Source organism: Cucumis sativus, chromosome 5 (assembly GCF_000004075.3).
Source record: "Cucumis sativus cultivar 9930 chromosome 5, Cucumber_9930_V3, whole genome shotgun sequence".
Lineage (NCBI taxonomy): Eukaryota > Viridiplantae > Streptophyta > Magnoliopsida > Cucurbitales > Cucurbitaceae > Cucumis > Cucumis sativus.
This window is the reverse complement of record NC_026659.2, coordinates 6,166,987-6,186,971: the sequence shown is the minus strand read 5'-3', so window position 1 is coordinate 6,186,971 and position 19,985 is coordinate 6,166,987. Positions and strand designations below refer to the sequence as shown.

General features: G+C 32.8%; 3 protein-coding genes across 3 annotated transcripts; all 3 read left to right on the top strand.

The window, feature by feature from the left end:
- Positions 1–6,769: 6,769 nt before the first annotated feature.
- On the top strand, positions 6,770–10,340 carry LOC101207680 (GDP-Man:Man(3)GlcNAc(2)-PP-Dol alpha-1,2-mannosyltransferase). Its single transcript, XM_004148152.3, has 7 exons — positions 6,770–7,204; positions 7,343–7,629; positions 8,174–8,360; positions 8,487–8,555; positions 8,667–8,860; positions 9,580–9,689; positions 9,802–10,340. The coding sequence occupies exons 1-7, from the start codon at positions 6,905–6,907 to the stop codon at positions 10,044–10,046; spliced, it is 1,392 nt and encodes a 463-aa protein (XP_004148200.1). The 5' UTR covers positions 6,770–6,904; the 3' UTR covers positions 10,047–10,340.
- Positions 10,341–10,898: 558 nt separating this feature from the next.
- Positions 10,899–13,447, top strand: LOC101222663 (hypothetical protein). Its single transcript, XM_004148132.3, has 2 exons — positions 10,899–11,085; positions 12,474–13,447. The coding sequence occupies exons 1-2, from the start codon at positions 11,044–11,046 to the stop codon at positions 13,197–13,199; spliced, it is 768 nt and encodes a 255-aa protein (XP_004148180.1). The 5' UTR covers positions 10,899–11,043; the 3' UTR covers positions 13,200–13,447.
- A 4,577-nt stretch (positions 13,448–18,024) lies between these two features.
- Positions 18,025–19,639, top strand: LOC101207929 (transcription factor MYB73). The gene has a single exon (XM_004148153.3). The coding sequence runs from the start codon at positions 18,243–18,245 to the stop codon at positions 19,095–19,097; it is 855 nt and encodes a 284-aa protein (XP_004148201.1). The 5' UTR covers positions 18,025–18,242; the 3' UTR covers positions 19,098–19,639.
- The last annotated feature ends 346 nt before the right edge of the window (positions 19,640–19,985 follow it).

Genomic DNA, 19,985 nt, shown 5'->3' with positions numbered 1-19,985 from the left:
ACAATCATTTCTAATATCCTATACAATTATTATTAAATTCAAAACTATAATATGTGCAATCAAAATCTCAAGAATCCAATTTGGTCCATATGATGAGCAATTTGATGAAAGATAGTTCAAAGTTGGAGTAGCATAAGTTTTTGGATACTAAATTATTCTTGATATACATGTGAGCACACTATTGTTGTGACTATTCATGTTTTCTTATAAGTTGGAAGAGAACTCATTCATAAAGCACTTCAACGAGTACCCGCAACTACTTAGAGGAAAAACACTTAAAAGCACAAAAGAGTTTCCGTTATTGTCTTCTTTAAAGATGTAAGAAGAGAAATTTTAAAACAGTAAACAAAATTTTCAAACTCATCCGTCACACGGGCTAAGTGATAAGTAGTTTCGTTAATCAATCTCGAGCACCCAAATTATAGACACAACCTACACCATACTAAACTAGAATATTTTTGTTTTCAAATAACTAAGTTGACATTTGGTTAATCTCATTCACAAAACGAGTACAATAATAAGATTCAATGACAAAAAAAGAAGCCAAAAAACTTGTATACAATTGTGTTGTTAAGATTCGTGTGATGTTTGTTTTGGGAATACAAGTGTTTTTTAGTATTGATGTTTGCCAATTGGTGGAAAATAGAGATTCAAAATGGATTATTCTTTCTATCTTTTATGGAGAGTTTTGTGCATAAAAGAAGTCAAAAGATGTATTTAGGTGTAACTTTTAATTGGCAAAGGCATCTTGCAGATGCCAACTGATCTGCCTATATTAGAAATAATATGGAGTTTCAAGATTATGCCAAATTAAGGGAATAATTTGACTCATGAAGACAAGTATGAATCATACCATTTTTTTTTTTTTGTTAATTCATATCATTATTATTATTATTATTATTATTAAATGTATTCTTTATTTTCATAAAAAAAAAAAAACATTTCTCGAAACTACCGTGGTTGGTAGATAATCAAAATACGAAATTTGAAAACAACCCACTAAAATTTTAAAAATAGAGCTGCATTTCATGTTTTTCTATTTGATCCGGGAGTATTTCACATCTATAGAACATTTGGTGCTGTTGGATCGTACATATTTATCATGGACAAATTTGAACCATTAGATTTGCTTGATGGTCAAGTATATTTTGGCTATAAATAGATGAGGACTCATGATTGCCAAACCATTCCAAAATCTCCAACAACTAAGTTATAAAATAGAGAGAGTTTCTTCTTAGAAGAGAGATTTGTATTTCTCAATAAGAAAGAAAGTCTATAACTCCTATTTTATACCATGAATTATTCTATCCTTGTGGGTGGTTTTTAACATAACTTGTTTAAGGGTTTTTCACGTAAAATTCTTGTGCTCTATCCTCTCCCCCTCTTCTTCAATCTTCATTATTGTTGTTCTCAATCTACTTTAGTTGCAAATCTTATCCTATTTGATCACATTTTGTATTCACGACAAAAATTTCTATGTCTTATCGTTTATATCTAGAATTTACCTCTATGATATGATAAATTTTTTTGAATAAATAGATTCTATGGTAGAAATTATTCAAGAGGACTAAACTATGGAGATTATGTATGAAGTCCAAATCATATAAACTAAATTCTAAATTTTTAAATAATATGAACTAACTTTTTAACTTCACTCATACTCATACTATGAGGATCAAACTTGAAATTTAATATTATGATGATGTATTTGTTAAATTTTTAAAAAAAGTCATTTTGAAAAAATAGAATATTTGTTTACTGGTTAAAATAATCTTTAAAGTGTATTTTAGAGGGAGATTCTAAAAAATAGCAAATTCCACAAAGTAAAATTTCATATTCTATCAATAATAGAAATTGATAGACAATGATATGTTTCTATCGATGGCATGGATAGACAGTCATAGAAGTTTATTAATTTTTATTATGGATATAATCTAAAATTTTACTATAGTGATCATTGTCGACCAACTTCAATGAATTACGTTTTGTTTTCTAATTCAATCTAGAAAATTCATCGACCAACTTCAAACACCACCCCTAGTGATCATTGTCGGTCGACCACTAGGTGTCATTTCTGACAATTCCGCCAACGAACTTCCGACCACCAACTTTTGCAACTGCTGCAAACCTTGAAAAATTAATGAAAATGAATTTTTGAAAATTTTTATTTTTTAGTCATTCCAAACACACCTCAAATTTAATCACAATAATATTTTTTAAAATATACATTTTTACATTCTTCTATTTTTCTTTTCTTCTAGAGTTTTCTTAATAATTATTATTATTAGATTATATTTTTTATTTCTCTTTTCTCTTTCTTATTTAAAATTAATATTTTCCTTCATTTTAGGAGATTTTGTTTGTTTTGTTATATTTTTCGGAGATGAAACTTGATAACCTATCTATTATGATCTCCAGTATAAATCAAGTATTAATAAATTGATAATATAGTAAAAATTGTAAATATATATATCGCATATATACCATTGTGAGACTTGATTCTAATTTGAGTATAAGAAGTAAAATATGGCTAAGTGTTTTCAAATTGGCGACTTGGATTAGAGGAGGCGTTTTGAAATAAGATTTCACAATAAGAAATTGGCATTTGAATCAATCCGCGAAAAGGATCATGTGATAAAATCTTATATGGTTAAGTATAAGTTTTGCTATTAAGAAGTTATTTCGTGAGGAAGTTTTGAGAAAAGAAGAATTTGCGGTAAGACCTATAAGTCTAAACGCTCACAAGAGAAAGAGTTTTCGCGAGAAAAGATTGGGTAGTCCGCAAAAGGAGTCATTGCGTTAATTAAGAGCTTTGAAACTTATGTTAAAGGGTTAAAGTTATTTGTGGAATGGAGTTAGGCGAGAAGAAAGGTTTGGTAAGAAGATGTAAAATATGATTTGACATGGTTTAACATGTAAGATTAAAGATTTAAGTATGACTAAGATAAATATAAATTTTACACGTGTGAGGTTTTAACTAGGAGCTGACAATCAGACAAAGAACTAAGGATAACTAACATGGGTTAAGGAATAATATAAATAGATCATTTGGACACTAAGTAAGTACTAAGATTTTGTTTAAAGAGCTCAAGTGTTGTTGTTTTACTCTTGTAAAAAGAAGAAGAAAAACAAGGTGTTAAGTGTTGTGGTTTGTTTCGTGAGAAGGCTACGCGATAAATAAGAAGAAGAAAAGATTTTTGACTGTAGGGGCTAAATATAGTGAGTGATATTTTTTAAAAAAATATTTATACAATTCAAACATGTTTATTATGTTTAAAGCTCGTTTTGTTGAGATTTATGTTTTAAAACTCATAGAATGTAAATATAATTCATTAAACACTATTAATAAAGTGTTATTATTATAATTTCAATAAATGTTATTGATTATATTATTGGTTTTGTCTCAATAACCCAAATCCAATAAACTAATATCTTAAGTTGTTTGATGATGTTACGAATACTCGTGAAAGACTAACTTACTGTTATTCGTCTATATCTATAGATACGAAAATATATTTACAGTGAGAATAGTTCAGTTGTGAGTCTTTAGTAGAGCGTACACATAGTTAATGAATATTGATTAATGTGGTTAATGAGTTTAGTCAATTAATCTCAAATCGTTGTAGCTTCTCATTTGTAGGTCTATTAGGTCTCATTCTTAACTTGTAAATGATAATGAAATTTCTTTGTATTGATCGTAATTTTAAATGTTCAAAATTACCTTGGAAATTAGTTTAATGTATACTGATACATTATAATATAAAATTTATCAAATTATATAAATTTAATTTTGGATATGATTCAAAATTAATTTATAAGATAAAATATTTGAACGAGTTCGAATATTAATTTAATGTGAATTAGATTCATATTAAAATTATTGGTTACGAGATAAACTTAATATATGGTTCAAATTTAATTTGAGTTAATTATAATATATTTAATTTAGATATTAATTAATTAACAGTTTAACTTTATTTTATTTAATTAAATTAAAATAAAATTATAAGATATTTGAGAGATGTTCGTTAAATAAGATCGAAATGAAATATTAATTAAATATGATTTAGTTAATTATTAACTAACTGATTAATTGTTAATTACAAATTTCTATTAATTTAATGTTTTTTAAATTAATAGAATTTCATGATACTCCCTTTCTACTCCAGGAAGGAAAGAGAGTTATAAATATGCAGAAAAAAATAGTTTTTCCCAAATCAAAATAAAAACTATTAATATAATTCATAACATTTATTGAAATTATAATAATAACAATTTATTAATTAATAATGGTTAATGAATTATATTTACTTTCTACGAGTTTTAGGACATAAATCTCAACACCTACTACCTCGTCCAAGTACAAGGTCGCACGATACTGGCATGTTGTCCATTACACAACTTCATAAACAGAGAGAGAATGAACGTTGATATATTAGAGGATATTGATGAGGGTGACTCAACATACATTGAGACCTCGATGTAGGGACGATATTCGCTAAATTGAGACCTCAAACGAATGGAGTCAAGGATGGATGATCTAGCCGAAGAGATGCCTAGTCAATGGGAGTTGCGTAATCAGTAGTACCCATGATGTAGCAATAGTACCGGGTTACTTTAATTTTGTTAAATATGACTAACCTTGTTATTTGTTGAATGTATGTGAGTATCTACAAAATGAATGACACACTGACCCATGACATGACACACAACCTATTTTTTTCTATGTGTTTATTTCTTCTCTAACTCATTCGCTTAGGATTTCTTTTTCTTCCATCCTTTGATAGTATGGCTAGTTTGTCACGGGCCCTAAACATTTGTGGACCATAGAGGAAGAGTCCACCCTCGTGGAGTGCTTGGTCGAGTTGGTCTTCGCCGATGGGTGGAAGTTAGACAACGACACGTTCAAACCTGGTTTACCTAGCACAACTAGTGAGAATGATGACGAAAAAGCTGTTAGGATGCACCATCCAAACGACCACTACTATTGACTATCAAATCAAGACACTGAAGAGAACATTCTGTGTCATAACAAAAATACGGGGCCCATCATGTAGTGGGCTTGGATGAAACGATGAGATGAAGTGCAAAATCGCTGAGAAGAAATTGTTCGACAGTTGGGTCAAGTAAGAAAATAATGTATTGTGAAATGTTATTTGCTTGTAATAGAATCAAAAACTGACAATTGCTTTGAAATTTTTCACAGAACTCTCCTACAGTGAAGGGCCTTTTGAACAAGCATTTTTCTTATTACGACGAATTGTTGTATGTGTTTAGGAAAGATCACGCTACGGGAGATGCACAGAGACATTCATCGATGTTGGGTCGAATGTGTCAGACGAGTACAAGGGATTTCCAACTGAAGATGGAAACAATATGGAGATCCCTACAATGTATTGTCAGGGACTTAACATGTCGCCCGAGGACATAATGGACACACGACCTAGTCGATCAAGCGAGTGTAGGACGGGTTCAAGCAGATCAAAGAGGAAGCGAAGAGGCCAAGATGTAGAAACTATGGAAGTCACTTGCAGTGCCATGGAATATGCAAATGACCAGCTGAAGGCCATTGCAGAGTGCCAGAATTTAGCACGCCAAGATGAAAGCGCAACCCGTTCGAAAGTCGTTAGATGATTGCAAGGAATCCTTGAATTGAGTAGATTCGATAAGGTGCACTGTATGTGGATACTAATGCGCAGTTTGGCCAACATGAAAGCATTCTTGGAGGTACCCAAGAAGCTTAAGTTGGACTATTGCACGATCATTCTATAAGATAACGCTTGATTCCTCGTCCAATTCCAGCGCTTGTCCCTTCTATTCTATCCTTATCTTCTTCACTCTATTTGCTTCCATTTCAAGTTGTGTTGTACCAAACTGTTGGCTTAACAATTGGTTGTTTTATTGAAGTTTTGTAGCATTTAGTTTTGAATTTTCAATTGTTATTTGCATTCAGTTACATGTTTACAAGTTGCACATGAATGCCAAATTTCTTTTTTCAAGAAACGTAATGACTGAATAACAAATTTTAGGAAGAAATATTGTAATTAAGAAAATTAAGGCAAATGATTTTAACAAAATAAGACAATTTAGTAAAATAAATATATGAATTTTGTGTTTTGAATTTACAATATAAATTTAGGGATAGTTGCAAATTTAGCAATTAAATTCAAATAATTTAATTAACTAAGTATATAACACAATTTTAAAAAATTTGCAAATATAGCAAAATTTGTCAAATTCTATCAATGATATAAGTCATCACTGATAGGTCATGTTGCAAATATTGGTCTATCACATGATCATATATGATAGATCATGCTGCAAATATTGGTCTATCATTGATATATCATATGAAGTCTATCAGCGATACAAGTCAATCAGTGATAGTTTTGTTATATTTGTAACTTTTTTTAAAATATTGTTATATCCTTAATTATTATTGCTAAAATAGTCATCTATTACAACTTCTCATAAATTTAAAAATAAAAAATTACCATAAGACTATCTACATAATCATTTTTTTAAACACATTATCATAACACCACCTACATAATCCTTCGATCAACCAAATGCAACTACATAATCCTTGGATCGACCAAGACGAACTATCATAATCAATTCCTCCAAACACATACTATAATAACAGTTTGAATTATTATCATAATCCTTGGAGGGAATGAGTTTTGTATTAGTTTAGAGGAAAAAGAAGAAAATAATTTAATGACAAATTGGGCTATTAACATCTCCATTGATCTTAATATCTACTTTTTCAAAACCAATCCCAGAAACCTATATCATATTCACATTCGGACTATTTTTGTTAATTCCCCAGTAACCTCCCCTCTTCCTCCTCAATTCTGTTCTGTTCACCTCCGACACCTCTTCGATTCAATTGTTGAATGTCATGGGCAGAGAATTGTTGTTTTGGGCATTCATCACACTTCTCCTTGCCTTAATCCGAAGAATTGCTTGGGCCATTCTCAACGGCCGTCGGAACCGCAAGCCAGCCGTCGGGTTCTTCCATCCCTACACCAACGACGGCGGAGGCGGTGAGAGAGTCCTTTGGTGCGCCGTCAAAGCTATTCAGGATGAAAACCCTAACCTCGATTGCCTCATCTTCACCGGCGATCATGATGCTTCACCAGAAAGCTTGATGGCTCGTGCCGTCGATCGATTTGGTGTCAAACTTCATTTTCCACCCAAGGTAATTTCTTGCTCTTTGATCTCGTCTCTCGAATTGTAAACTCCCCATTTCTGAAAGTTTATCTGATTCGTTGTTGTTGCAAGGATATTTAATTGACTTGATTTTACTTTTGTTCTGTTCGATACTTCCCTTGCCTAGGTTGTACATCTTCATAAAAGGAAGTGGATTGAAGAAACTACTTATCCTCGCTTTACTATGATTGGTCAAAGTCTTGGCTCTATTTATCTCTCATGGGAGGCCTTATGCAGATTCACTCCTCTATATTATTTTGACACTAGTGGATATGCTTTTACCTACCCTATTGCTCGGTTGTTTGGTTGCATTGTTGTTTGTTACACACATTATCCTACTATCAGCTTAGACATGCTATCTCGTGTTCGTGGGAGAAGCTCGATGTATAACAATAACGCCTTAATTGCTAAAAGGTCCGTTTCTTGAGTTTTCATTTGAACTAATTATATCCTTTGATGGCCTACCTAGTTGTGCTCTTGTGATTGTTGTTTTTTGAACCCGAAACAACTTTTTGATGAAATGAGTAGAGGAGAAAAATGTTCAGGATACAAGTTCCTAAAGGGAACGAAAAAAGGCAATACAACTACAAGCATAACCGAATGGGGTTTTTACTTTTTGTTGATTGTGTTTGTTGTGTTGTTTGTCTTTTTAAAGGATTTAAGCAGTTTATTACATAACCTTTTAGTAAAACATAAGTGGATTTTAACTTCTTGCTTTCTTGAGCTCCCACTATAGCATTTCAACAGGGACGTGATTGCTCTTCTGTAGTCTAACAAATATGAACTTGGTGCTGTAACAATCTTATTTTTCACCTCAGTTCTTCAATGTTTCAAGTGCATCTGACTTCCTTATATGTGGTGATATTTTAGCCAATGTAATTGCACTTGTCTCGTGGAGAACTTTCCAGCAAATATTGCAAACTTTAGTGTTGTGTATAACAAGTTTTCTCTTTGGCAGCTCGTGGCTTTCTCAGTGCAAAATTATCTATTATGTTCTCTTTAGCTGGATGTATGGATTTGTTGGCTCATTTACGCAACTTGCCATGGTCAATTCTTCATGGACTCAGTCTCATATCAAAAGCCTCTGGAAAATTCCTGACCGCATTAAGCGAGTCTATCCTCCATGTGATACTTCTGTATTACAGGTTTGTCTTTTAAAGAAATTCTGTTGGATTTTATTTGTTCCACTTAGTTTTTTGTTCTTTTTCTCTCTTTTCTCTAGTGTTGGGTTCTCTACAACAATTGCATGTAACAAATTGTTTTCTGCACAGGCACTTCCTTTAGAACGATCCTGTAAAACTCCAATTATTATATCTGTTGCTCAATTTCGTCCAGAGAAGGTGGGCCCTCTTATATGAACCTTATAATCCAAGGTACTAAAGTTCAATCGGCTCATCCTTAGGGCCTTGAGTAGTTAGCAAGTCTTTGATGACTGAAATTGATCATCTCAGGCACATTTACTCCAACTTGAGGCATTTGCAGTTGCTATCAAAAAATTAGATGCAAGTTCAGTGAGGCCTAAGCTTCAGTTTGTAGGAAGCTGTCGCAATAAATCAGATGAAGAAAGACTCCAAATTTTGAAAAACAAGGCTATCGAACTGAAAGTTGATGAGCATGTGGAATTCCACAAGAATTTAATGTACAGGTCAGTGCCTGCCTCTGAAGAAAAGTTGCTTTAGTATTTTTCATAGTATTATTAGTTTATATATAAGGATTGAGATGGTGATTTGAAATAACTGCTCAAATTACTTAGTTTTCATTTTCATGCTTCTTTTGGTTGTGCCCTTGAAAGCACATTGGTCGCATCATCGTAAGAAGAATATCTATGAAATGAAGAATACATGAAATAAGTTTGGTTAGCCAGCCAATTGCCTCTATGCACATACGATAAGAGAATCCCTAGCAACTATCGTGGATTGGCCTAATGGTTGAAAAGGAAATACAATCTCAATAATTGACTAAGAGGTCATGGGATCAATCCATGGTGATCACCTACTTAGGAATTAATTTCCTACGAGTTACCTTGACACCTAAATGTTGTAGGGTCAGGCAGGCTATCCCGTGAGAATAGTCGATGTGTGCGTAAGCTGGTCCGGATATAAAAAAAACAAAAAGTAAAAGAGAACTCCTAGCCTACAAGTGAACCGATTGCGCTGCAATTGGAACCTCTCGTGATTAGAAGAATTTTACTTCTAATTCCACCTTTTATCATTAGCTACTGCTCTACGCTATACTTGATCCATTTGTTTGGTACTTACGGCATTGTGCTAATTCCTGATTTCAACTTTAAACTTCACCTTAAACTATAATTTGTGAACCTTTTCTATTTCCTATACGAGATTTTAAACTCTTGGGCTCTTGCAGGGACTTGGTGGGACTTCTAAGGGGTGCTGTGGCAGGAATTCATTCCATGACGGATGAGCATTTTGGAATAAGTGTGGTAGAGTACATGGCTGCAGGAGCAATCCCAATTGGTGGGAGACTTATTTTCAGTTCAATTTTATTTATTTTTCGTTTGGTTTAAAGATCTTCAGTTTTTGTTACGACTGGTGTATTAATGTGAGACCCATACTTCTCTACTTTCAGCTCATAACTCTGCTGGACCAAAGATGGACATAGTTCTCGAAGAAGACGGACAACAAACTGGATTTCTCGCCACCAATGTTTATGAATATGCAGATGCTATTCTACATATTCTAAGAATGCCTGAAACAGAGAGACTCAAAATGGCTGCCGCAGCAAGGAGACGTGCAGAGAGATTTTCCGAGGATAAGTTTTACGAAGATTTCAAGACAGCAATCCGGCCAGTTTTCAGCTTGGTTTCAAGGTGACAGTGCAAGTGAGTAATTGCACTAAACACTGTAATTGATCTTCTTTATACTGAGTTCTTCTAAAGCGTATAAATAGTTGACTCCTCGGAACCATTAACTCTCATCCCAAACACAGATCAGTTTCTACTCCACTACTTAGTTTAGTTAATTTTAGTTTAAATTACAAATTCAGACCTTGAATTTGTGTTAGATTAAATTACAAGTTCACGACTCTACTAAAACAAAGGTGTAAGTTACTGTTCCATTGAACATCAAATTCGAATTTATATCTATAGATCATTAAGTTTTTGTACATTTTTTATTTGTCAAATATACTAGACTAGACACTTTTATAAGTTGATGGACCAAATAGATTCAAATTTTAAAGTTCAATAACTGAAGCTTTAAATTGAACCAAATTTTAAGTTTTATCCTGAGAAAAATGATGTGATTATAAAAGCACGTGTGAAAAAAGATAGTGTAAGTGTAAAGAGTGTAGTATACCAAAGGCTAAAGAGAATTGGTCTCTTATCTTCTCTTGTCTTGAGAAATTATAGTCGGACAATTTAGATAGAATACATAAAGATAAGTACTACATAAGTATTTTTCATATTCAAATGTATGCAATGTTCCTATTCAAACCGTCTTCTTGCTAGCTTCGTAAATAATCAAAAGAATATTGATCGACACAATATTTTAACGGATTATGCCCCGATAGATCGAACATAGAACAACTAAAAGAAAGCATGAAAGAAGTATATTGGAAGATGTAATTCTCGTGTAAAGGGCAGATTGATTCACATATCACAGAGTGCTACTACACGCGCCAGAATGGAGCGTGAACGATGAAAATCCGTGATCCTCTTTGAATCTGATTACAGACCGACCATCCACCTTTCTTACTTTACCCATCAAACAAAGAAATATCAACAAAGAGGCAAAGCATCGGCCATTGGAGGAGCTGCTCTCCTCTCTAAATCCCTTCTCTATGGTTGGCCCTTAAAACCCACTTTCACAAATGGCTCCTTCTCTCAATTTACTCTCCGCCTTCAACTCAACGGTACTACTACTCTTACCCACTTCAATTTCTATGCAACAACCTTCCTCTTTTCTCAGTTTTAAATTCCTTTTTTCTTCTTATAATCTTATGATTAATCGACTTTAACTCTGTATTCGGACCTGTACACGTCAAATTTATTGGGTTTTCTTTATCTTTGCTTAAGTGGTAGTGGTGGACGGTGGTTCGGTTCAGAGTTGTTGATGTTGTTTTAGGTTCTGATACTTTCCGTTTCTGAAATCTGAAAGTTTGAAATGAAATTTTACCGTTCTATCTTCCTCTTTGGCGAATTTGTTTCTGTTATTTTTGGTTCGAAGTTTGTAAATATTTATGGTGTATGACTGTCAAGAACTTTGAAACCCTCTGTTTCCGGGGTGCCAAAGTATTTTGAAGTCTTCGTCATCGAAATCCGAGGAAAAACATGAAATCTAAGAAGAAATTGAATGCTCTAGGATCCCTTTCGAGCTCTCTGAACAGTCTATTGTTTTCCTCTGCATATCCACCGAATGTACGACACCCCAACAAGCCCCAAGAACTCGGCCTTATCCCTGAAAGTCGGATGAGTAAGGAACTTCTCAGTCATCCTAAATAAATCCCTATCACTGCCTAATTACGGAGCGCACATAATCACATCTTCAAAATATATGATCCAGGTCGTTCTTCTCCTTCTAACGTGAGATACAATAGAATGTGCCTAATGAAAGCCACTTTCATGAAAGTGAATCCATACTGTTTGGGGGTGCTAATATGATGATGCAAGTTTTGGTGATTTTATGTAAATTGGAGTACTACTATAGCACATGAGACATATCGTTAGTGGTGGGCTTGAGGGTTCAATTGAAATTTGTAGAGAGAACAGCCAAATCATAGAAATTTTCTATTTAAATCTGAATATGCTGAAACTGAAGTGTTGGAATTAGGATTTGAGAAACCCATCATTAGCCCAATGAAGGAAAGCTCTCTTTGGAAATAAGTGGGGTGGCTCACTTAGAGGGTAGCACCAAAGCATTATCCAGAGGTGAGGGAAAATTACAAAGAAAAGTTGATTTCTCAGCTTGGTCTTGTAATCCGTTTCTACAGTTGCATTAAATAGATTCATCATTTCGTTGCCATCTTTGAACATCTAGTGATCTGTAGACTGCTAGAGATTATATTGTCTTTAATTTCTATGATGAACTTGAAAAGCAATGTCGATTTCAATCTTGAGTTTGAAAGATCAAGTACTGAGTGTTTGTTTGAATAATCACTGGGTCCATCGAATGCCTGGAATCCCTCTCATGCCTTCTCATTTCTGTTTGTTTAGCTGGTGATTACTTGATTATATATCAACTGAATTAAATTTGATCTTGGTGATTGTGGTTTCCTTAATCATATCTATTGATGTTCATCAGAAGTTGCAAGTCACTTACAAAAACGTTTCGAGATCCTCGTTTCCAAACGTCAGAAAATCGACGTCCATATGTGGAACTTATTACACGACTAGAGGAATTGCAAAGGAGAGAAGACGAGGATTGTCTCTCTCACTTGCAGCTACAGGCAGCAACCAGGTAGACACAAACACCAATGAGAAGGGTTCTGAAATTACTGGAAGAACTCTTTCTAATGACGATTCCTCAGCTTTGAGTCAACCGCCTTCAAATGCTTCAGCAGAGAATGGAATCTCTCAACTCAATGTCAACAATGAGTCTTCTTCTCAACTATCCGAGGCTTCCAATGGACAAATATTGTCTTCAGAACAGAATTCAGATACAAGTTCATCACCTGATTCACAGTTCACAAAAAAATCTTCGTTAACTGCAAGAGAAAGACTAAGGGCTGCTCGTGTTCTTAGCCGTTACAACGAATCGAAAACCTCCAAGTCCGACATGAGCAGCAAAGTATTGGAAGCAATACGAGAGAGTGATCGTGGGAAAAAAAGGTCGAGGCTTCCAGAAGCACCTACTAATTTGTTCGATGATAGCAAGCGAGGGATGCCAAAACCAGGGTGGACGTTTCAGTTCCCAGGTGGTTCGGATCTTTTCTTCATTGTCTTTTCGTTCGTTTTCATCAGTTCAGTGATGTTTGCTACCACCTACGTTGTGTGGAAAGTTGGTGCAATTCATTTTAATGAGTACTGAAGTGCACTGCAAGGAGGTTAGTTCAATCTCTAAAAAATCCCCTCTTGTTCTTCTAGAAATAGTTCTTTGATCCTCTCCTTATATGATACACTTGGGATGCTCATCTTTTTCTAGATGCCATGCTCATCTTGAATGTACAAAAGCTTTTTGCTTAACATTTTGATTACTGTAATTTTGATTAAGTTCTTGAATCTGTAGACACGTTTGATTTCATTTAGAAAATTATGTAAAAAGAAGTTACATACTAAGTTGTCGTTTTAATTCCTTTTTATCTCAAAAAGTTTGAAAACCAAATTTAAACATTTAAAAGATTTTAAAAGGTGATGGACTAAAATTAAATAAATATCAAAGTCTATTTTGTCATTCTTGTAATGTTACTTTTCTCTCTTAAATCTGTTTCGCTCAATATTTGTCATGCCAATATGTTGGATTAATGGGAAGTTGGAGGTCTTTTATAGCGTTTTAGGATTATTGTGTACACTCATAAATAAAATTAATTTAACGAATATTGTATTACTTTTCGATCCAACTTGAAATCTATGGTGATCACTCTTTTGATTTTAAGACAATTCATTCTATGATTGATTTGATCAAACTAATCCAAGGAATCAATTCAATAGTACCAAAGTTTGTAGTGACAAAGTTTTAATATCATTAATTTAAATTTTGAATAGCATCCTAAGTCATTTTAAAAGCCAAATGGATGTTTGAAGATTCAAGAACTACCAAAGAGGTTGAAGAAACACCAGAATTTTGTAGAGCATTACAGGTTATTTTAGATAATGTTTTTTCTTGTTTTTTTTTTTTTCTAATTTTTTAAGAAATATTGTTTCTTATTTGTCGTTTCTAAAAATGAGAAAATTTTCAATTTCTGTTTTATACTTTTACAAATATTTTAAATAAAAATCTATGGTTGATTTGTTGATAGATTATTGATGTGCATTACACTGTCTCTAGGATTCACGTCTTGTGTTTTAATTCAAGGTAAGTCATTTTTTTGGCAAAGTTCAATTAAGCAAAAAAAAAAAAAAAACTTAAATACGACTTAAATCCATATGGTTGAGTTCATGGGTCTAGTTCAATCAATCAGATTCAAGTTCATAAAGTCGACCAAAGAACTCTATAAATAGAGGAGTTCTCATTTGCAATTTCTTTTACTCCAGACCTAAAATTCTCCCAAATGCTATAAGACTCCGTAATTCCTGAAGTCGACCACATTCGAAGATTGAAGCTTCTTTAAAGATACAAATTTTTTTTATAATACTCCAACTTCAAGAACATCAAGAACATCATGTGTTTCGCTTCCTAAAATCAAACGTAGGCGTTCAACGAAGATACAAGTTTTCTTCTAAAATCAACTTTAAGAACATTATGTGTTCCACTTCTTAAAATCAAGTGTAGGTGTTCAACTAACTTTAAGAATATCATATGTTCTGCTTTCTGCAACATCAACACAAGTTACTCTATAAATCTCGTGCGAATTGTTATTAAACAAAATTTTGTTCCAAGTTTTAGAAACAAAAACAGAAAAAATTACAGATGTATTGATGTTTCTAAATCTCTAGAAAAACAAGAAAGAATAAACAAGATTTGAGATGACCTTAAAAGTAAAAATGGGCATTTGAGGAAGAATTCAAAAGTGATTTGGAAGCTAATAAATGAGAATTGTAGAAAACAATGTCTACGAAATTTAAACTCAATTGCATATTAATTGAAACGTCAAAATGTAAAAATGTTCCAAATACTCTTAAATGACTTCTTCAAATTCTTCATTTTCTTCAAATCTTCCTTCAAACTCTTCGAATTCAATTTCTTTAAAATAAGAGTTCTAGAAGGAAAATGATGTTGAAATTTGAAAAAGGTTAGAAATTATTAGGAAAAAAGGCAGCATGTTGAAGATCACCATATGAAAGTTTATGCAGTCGTGGGTAGTTAGAACCATAAAATTGAAAAACATAGATTAATTTAAAGGCTATAAAATTGAACCATAAAATTCATAGATGTATTCGATACTAAATTTGAAGGCTTGAGAACTTATTAGTATAATTTAATTTTATATCTAATATATTAGTTAAGTTGAATTAAGATATATTATGTTGGGTTGAAGTTGATAAGGTTGATAGATATAAACATATAATTGAACTTTTAACTTTAAAGTGAGAATGGACGTGAAACGGCTATTAGCTCATTATGCTTTTGCTTTTTAGTTTTCTTTCTTTTCCTTCAAGTAATTTCATTTGTCTTTTTATAGGCCTTTTTATATATAAATTTACTATATATATATAAATTCAGAAAAACAAACCCAATTATTTTATTTATTAACATACTTTAAGTTTTAAAAAATTTGTTTAATCGTACAAGTTATGGTACATACTATTTTAACTTTAAAAAATAATTTAGTTTATAATATCACTGGCATAATATATAATACACCAAGAAATTAATTGAATATATAGCACAAAATTTAATTTAAAAAAAAAACTAAAATTGGTTGCTTCTTTCTAAATTTCTCAAACTCTAAACTATCAATAATAAATTTTAATTGAGAAATGTTCTATCAATTGTCAATTTATTGTAACTACTAATGGAGTACCAGCTATTATCAAAAGGACAAACTTGATATTTTAAAAAATTTGTGGTAACATTTGCTATTTTTTAAATAATTAACCATAATTTTAGTTTATTTCTAAATTGTGCTTTAATTTTTCAATAAAATATTATATTTCTAAACATTTTTTTAAATATAATTTTGCATTTTAATTTAAAATTCATAATCTAGAATTTGCACGGCTTAGATCATGAAACTCAAAAATGGATTTAAGAAACATAATTTAGATTGTCTATCAAACACATGTTTATGGAAGTAAACTATTTAGAATGGGCAACTCCAAACTTTTCCTAGATTGGTGACTAAACCAACCGTTTAATATAAGAATGCTAATTGCTATTTTATCCACTAACAACTCAATGGGCAGAAAATCACTATTAATCTACCAATACTATGAAATTTTGACATATGACATGGTTTCGAGTGGTTATCATCGTATAAAAGTTACTCATGTCATTGACAATTTTAAGCTATTGTGGAAGTCTCCTTCAATTAAGGGATTTTTTTCACTCTTAAAGCAATTAATAACATTATTGAAGTAAGTTTAGTTCAATAGTAATTATAATTTAATCCGACTACAATCACCTCTCTGTCTAGAGATTTCAATTAAATCCCCTAAATGCACACAAGTTTGTGTGAAAGATGCTCTACCATGGATTCACAGTCATAACTTCTGTTTTTCTTTTCCTCTACAAGTAATAAATGTTTTGCCTTGTTTTATCTTTTCTGTTTTTTTCCCCTTAAATTAGAAAGAAAATTGGGAGTTAAAATAGAAAGAAGTAAATGAATAATAATGAAGAAAATTAGGGGGTGATCTAACTAATTAGTAACCACTATACAAGTAATGGTCAAGTCATAACCACCAAACCCAATTAATCAGCCAACAACGTCATATTTAAGATATGTATGTTAGGAATCACTAAATGGAAATTTCAATTTCCACAAGTTAATTGTTTTCTTTTTTCTATTTCTTGTTATTATGACGTTTTAAGTTTGAATTTATGAAGCCTATATTTGGAAAATCTGAATTCTCATAGTATACATTTTCATTTTACATAGGATTAGAATATTAGGAGGGAAAAAAAGAAGTAAGTACAGAAATAATAAAATAAAGAGACTAGACTTATTAATTTATATAGCTACTGTCCACTCCATTATCTTAAGATATAGATAAAACCATTGAGTAGATTTTATGGATAACTATGGTTTTGTGAAAAATCTTGTTCAAATTTCAATGACTTACCAAAGATTCAAGGGGGGAAAAACATATCAAATTTCCAACTAATTAACACCGGTGGGTCACTTTCTTAATGGCAATAGCAAGTAGTTTGTGGTTAATAACTTTCTTAATGCCAATACCAAGCAGTTTGTGGTTAATAAATTTCTGTTGACATATTCAAAAATTCTAAGAACGAGACTTTTATTGTATAACTTATCCAATTTGATCTTTTAGTTTTAAGTTTATATATTAAGAAATATCGAATAGATCAATAAATACAAAACACAAAATTAAAAGTTTTTTAGATACTATTTTCTTTCATTATTGAATTTAGGGTTGATATTATAAAATATTATTGAATATATATATATATACAAAAGAATAAGAATTTAGGAAAGCGGTTAGGAAGAGTCCAAGAAAGCCACGCATGGTAATTGAACGTTATTCACTACAACAGTGTGCTGTTACGGTGACACCGATAAACTCTGCCTTGGCAGTTCCCTATGTAAACGGATACCCGTTACGTCTTTCCATTACTTTCCCTCATCCAAACCTCTCTCCCCACCTACTCCTTTTTTTCTTTTTCCATTTTCATTTTCATCCCTACAAAATTTTAAAAACTAACATCAACTAAACTTTTAAAAAATAAAAGTCTTACATATTTTTAAAATGGAAAGATCAAGATAAAATAAATCTGTAGCGTTGAGATTAAATTTTAAAGTATTTCAACTTCATTTGAATAGTAAATAAATAAATGGTTAAATTTATAGATTTATATACTATGTCATTGGTCTCTTTCCTTTTTAAGTTATCCAAGTTGAGTTGTTATATATACTTTGATTAATCTTAAATCTAACAATCTCAAACAAGAAAATACATTTTTTTTCACAATTTAGAAAACAGTAAATAAAAATGCAAAAATGAAGCAATTTATAGAGAAAAATTAGAATTGATTATAAAAGATGAGGACTAATATGAAAAAAGTGAGGAGTGTAGGGACGTTAAAGGAAAAGAAAGAAACAAACGCGGTTTTTTGGTGTGTGTATTTGTTAGAAGTGGAAGTAGTGAGAAAGTCGTTATTTGAAGTAGCGGTTTTACGGTTCATGCCCAACAACCCCTGTTTGGAAACGGTTAGAAAAATCTCCCATTTATCTCTCCTCTTTCTTCTTCTTCAATTAAACTTCAAAACCCTAAAAATCCAAATCCAAATTCCGCCATGGTTTTGATCGGAATCGCCCTCCCAAATCACAACAACAATACAAATTCAAACAACAATAATAATAATCATAATCGAGTTAAGGGGTCGTGGAGTCCTCAAGAGGACGCTACCTTAATCAAATTGGTTGAACAGCATGGCCCCAGAAATTGGTCTTTGATCAGCACTGGAATTCCTGGTCGTTCCGGTAAGTCCTGCCGTTTGCGTTGGTGTAATCAGCTCAGTCCCACCGTTCAGCATCGTCCCTTTACTCCAGCGGAGGATGCTTTGATTCTTCAAGCGCACGCTGTTCATGGTAACAAATGGTCCACTATTGCTCGCTCGTTACCTGGCCGAACCGACAATGCGATTAAGAATCATTGGAACTCGACGCTTAGACGCCGTCGTGATGCCGACTTGTCGTCTGATTCCACGGCATTTCTGAAGCGGCCGAGTTATGAAGTTTCTAGGTCGGCGTCGGATGACGATGATAACGATGATGATGACTCGGAAGCTTCTTTGAAGCGTACGTGCTTTGACCGGAACAGCGTTGGAGGAGGAGAACCGGAGACGTCGTTGAGACTGTCGTTGCCGGGAGAGGTGGTGGTAGCGGCGGAGATGGATGTGAAAGTGAAGGAGGAGGTGACGGTGGAGAGCGAAAAGAACGACGGACGGCGACGGGTGGTAGCGGCGGCGGAGGAAGAGAAAGGGAATCGGAAAAAGGAGGTGGATGAGAGTTGTTTGGCGACGATAATGCAGAGGATGATAGCCCAGGAGGTTAGAAATTACATAGATAGTTTACGGGCACGTGGTGGGCTTGGAATTGGGCCTGGAGTTGGGCCCGGGCTGGATCCTGCAGCCCAAGAAACTCCATAGAGTAATTCCTCTTTTTCTTATCCAATCTTTGGTTGTTTGATTTATTGGGATAAGATTAAAACACACGAGAAGAAGAAAGAAGAAAAGGAGAAAAAAAAACTCTTTTTTTTTTCTTTTCAGATTGTAGTGTTTGGATAAAGAGAAAAAACGAGAAGTTGTGGACTAGATGGGCAGTTTAGATTTTAGTTTTTAAAGGGGTTTGGTGTTAAAATATTTTAATCTCCTTTTCTTTTTTACATGGTGAAAAAAAAAATGAAGCAAGGGATTTTAGGGCATAGGAGTTGAATGTGGGGATGTGTTGTTTATTTGTCGGTTTAATTAAGAGGTTTAAGGATTTGGTTGTTTAATTAAGAGGTTTAAGGATTTGGTTGTTTAATTAAGAGGTTTAAGGATTTGGTTGTTTTCATGTTTAATTTAAAGGGTCATTGAGAGTTGAATTGGAAGTACCATTTTGTTGGCTACTTTGGCAATTTTCGTTTCGATGACACACTTTCTTGTGAATAAAAATATGTTATCGAATATGGCTTTGTATTGTTGATTTAGTTGGTTTTTGTTAGTTGAATCAATTGGAGTGTACGTCTGGGTTGTGTGTTTGGCAATTGGCAAAGCATAGGTTGATGATTGATTAAAGTGGCTAAGATACCTCATCCATCCTTGCTTTTACACAAATTTTCTCAGCTAACTCAATACCCATTTCCCCCTCCTTCCAAGTGCGAACAACACCTATTAATCTTTTGACATTCTTTCCTCAAAAATCTTCTTTTCACCTTATATTTAAAAACTTTACTTAAATTTTCAATTTTAGAGGTAATTATGTATTTTCTATTTTCTATTTAGTTTAACTCTTTAACATAGTTAGAACTCCGCTAGCTCTTTAAGGGAATGATG

Excerpts from the sequence above, each read along its gene's own strand:
- LOC101207680 (XM_004148152.3), top strand. The coding sequence starts at position 6,905 with ATGGGCAGAGAATTGTTGTTTTGGGCATTCATCACACTTCTCCTTGCC. Across the intron at positions 8,361-8,486 it reads GTGATACTTCTGTATTACAG|GCACTTCCTTTAGAACGATC; the intron begins GTTTGTCTTTTA and ends TTTTCTGCACAG. Across the intron at positions 8,861-9,579 it reads CACAAGAATTTAATGTACAG|GGACTTGGTGGGACTTCTAA; the intron begins GTCAGTGCCTGC and ends GGGCTCTTGCAG.
- LOC101222663 (XM_004148132.3), top strand. The coding sequence starts at position 11,044 with ATGGCTCCTTCTCTCAATTTACTCTCCGCCTTCAACTCAACG. Across the intron at positions 11,086-12,473 it reads TCTCCGCCTTCAACTCAACG|AAGTTGCAAGTCACTTACAA; the intron begins GTACTACTACTC and ends GATGTTCATCAG.
- LOC101207929 (XM_004148153.3), top strand. The coding sequence starts at position 18,243 with ATGGTTTTGATCGGAATCGCCCTCCCAAATCACAACAACAATACAAAT.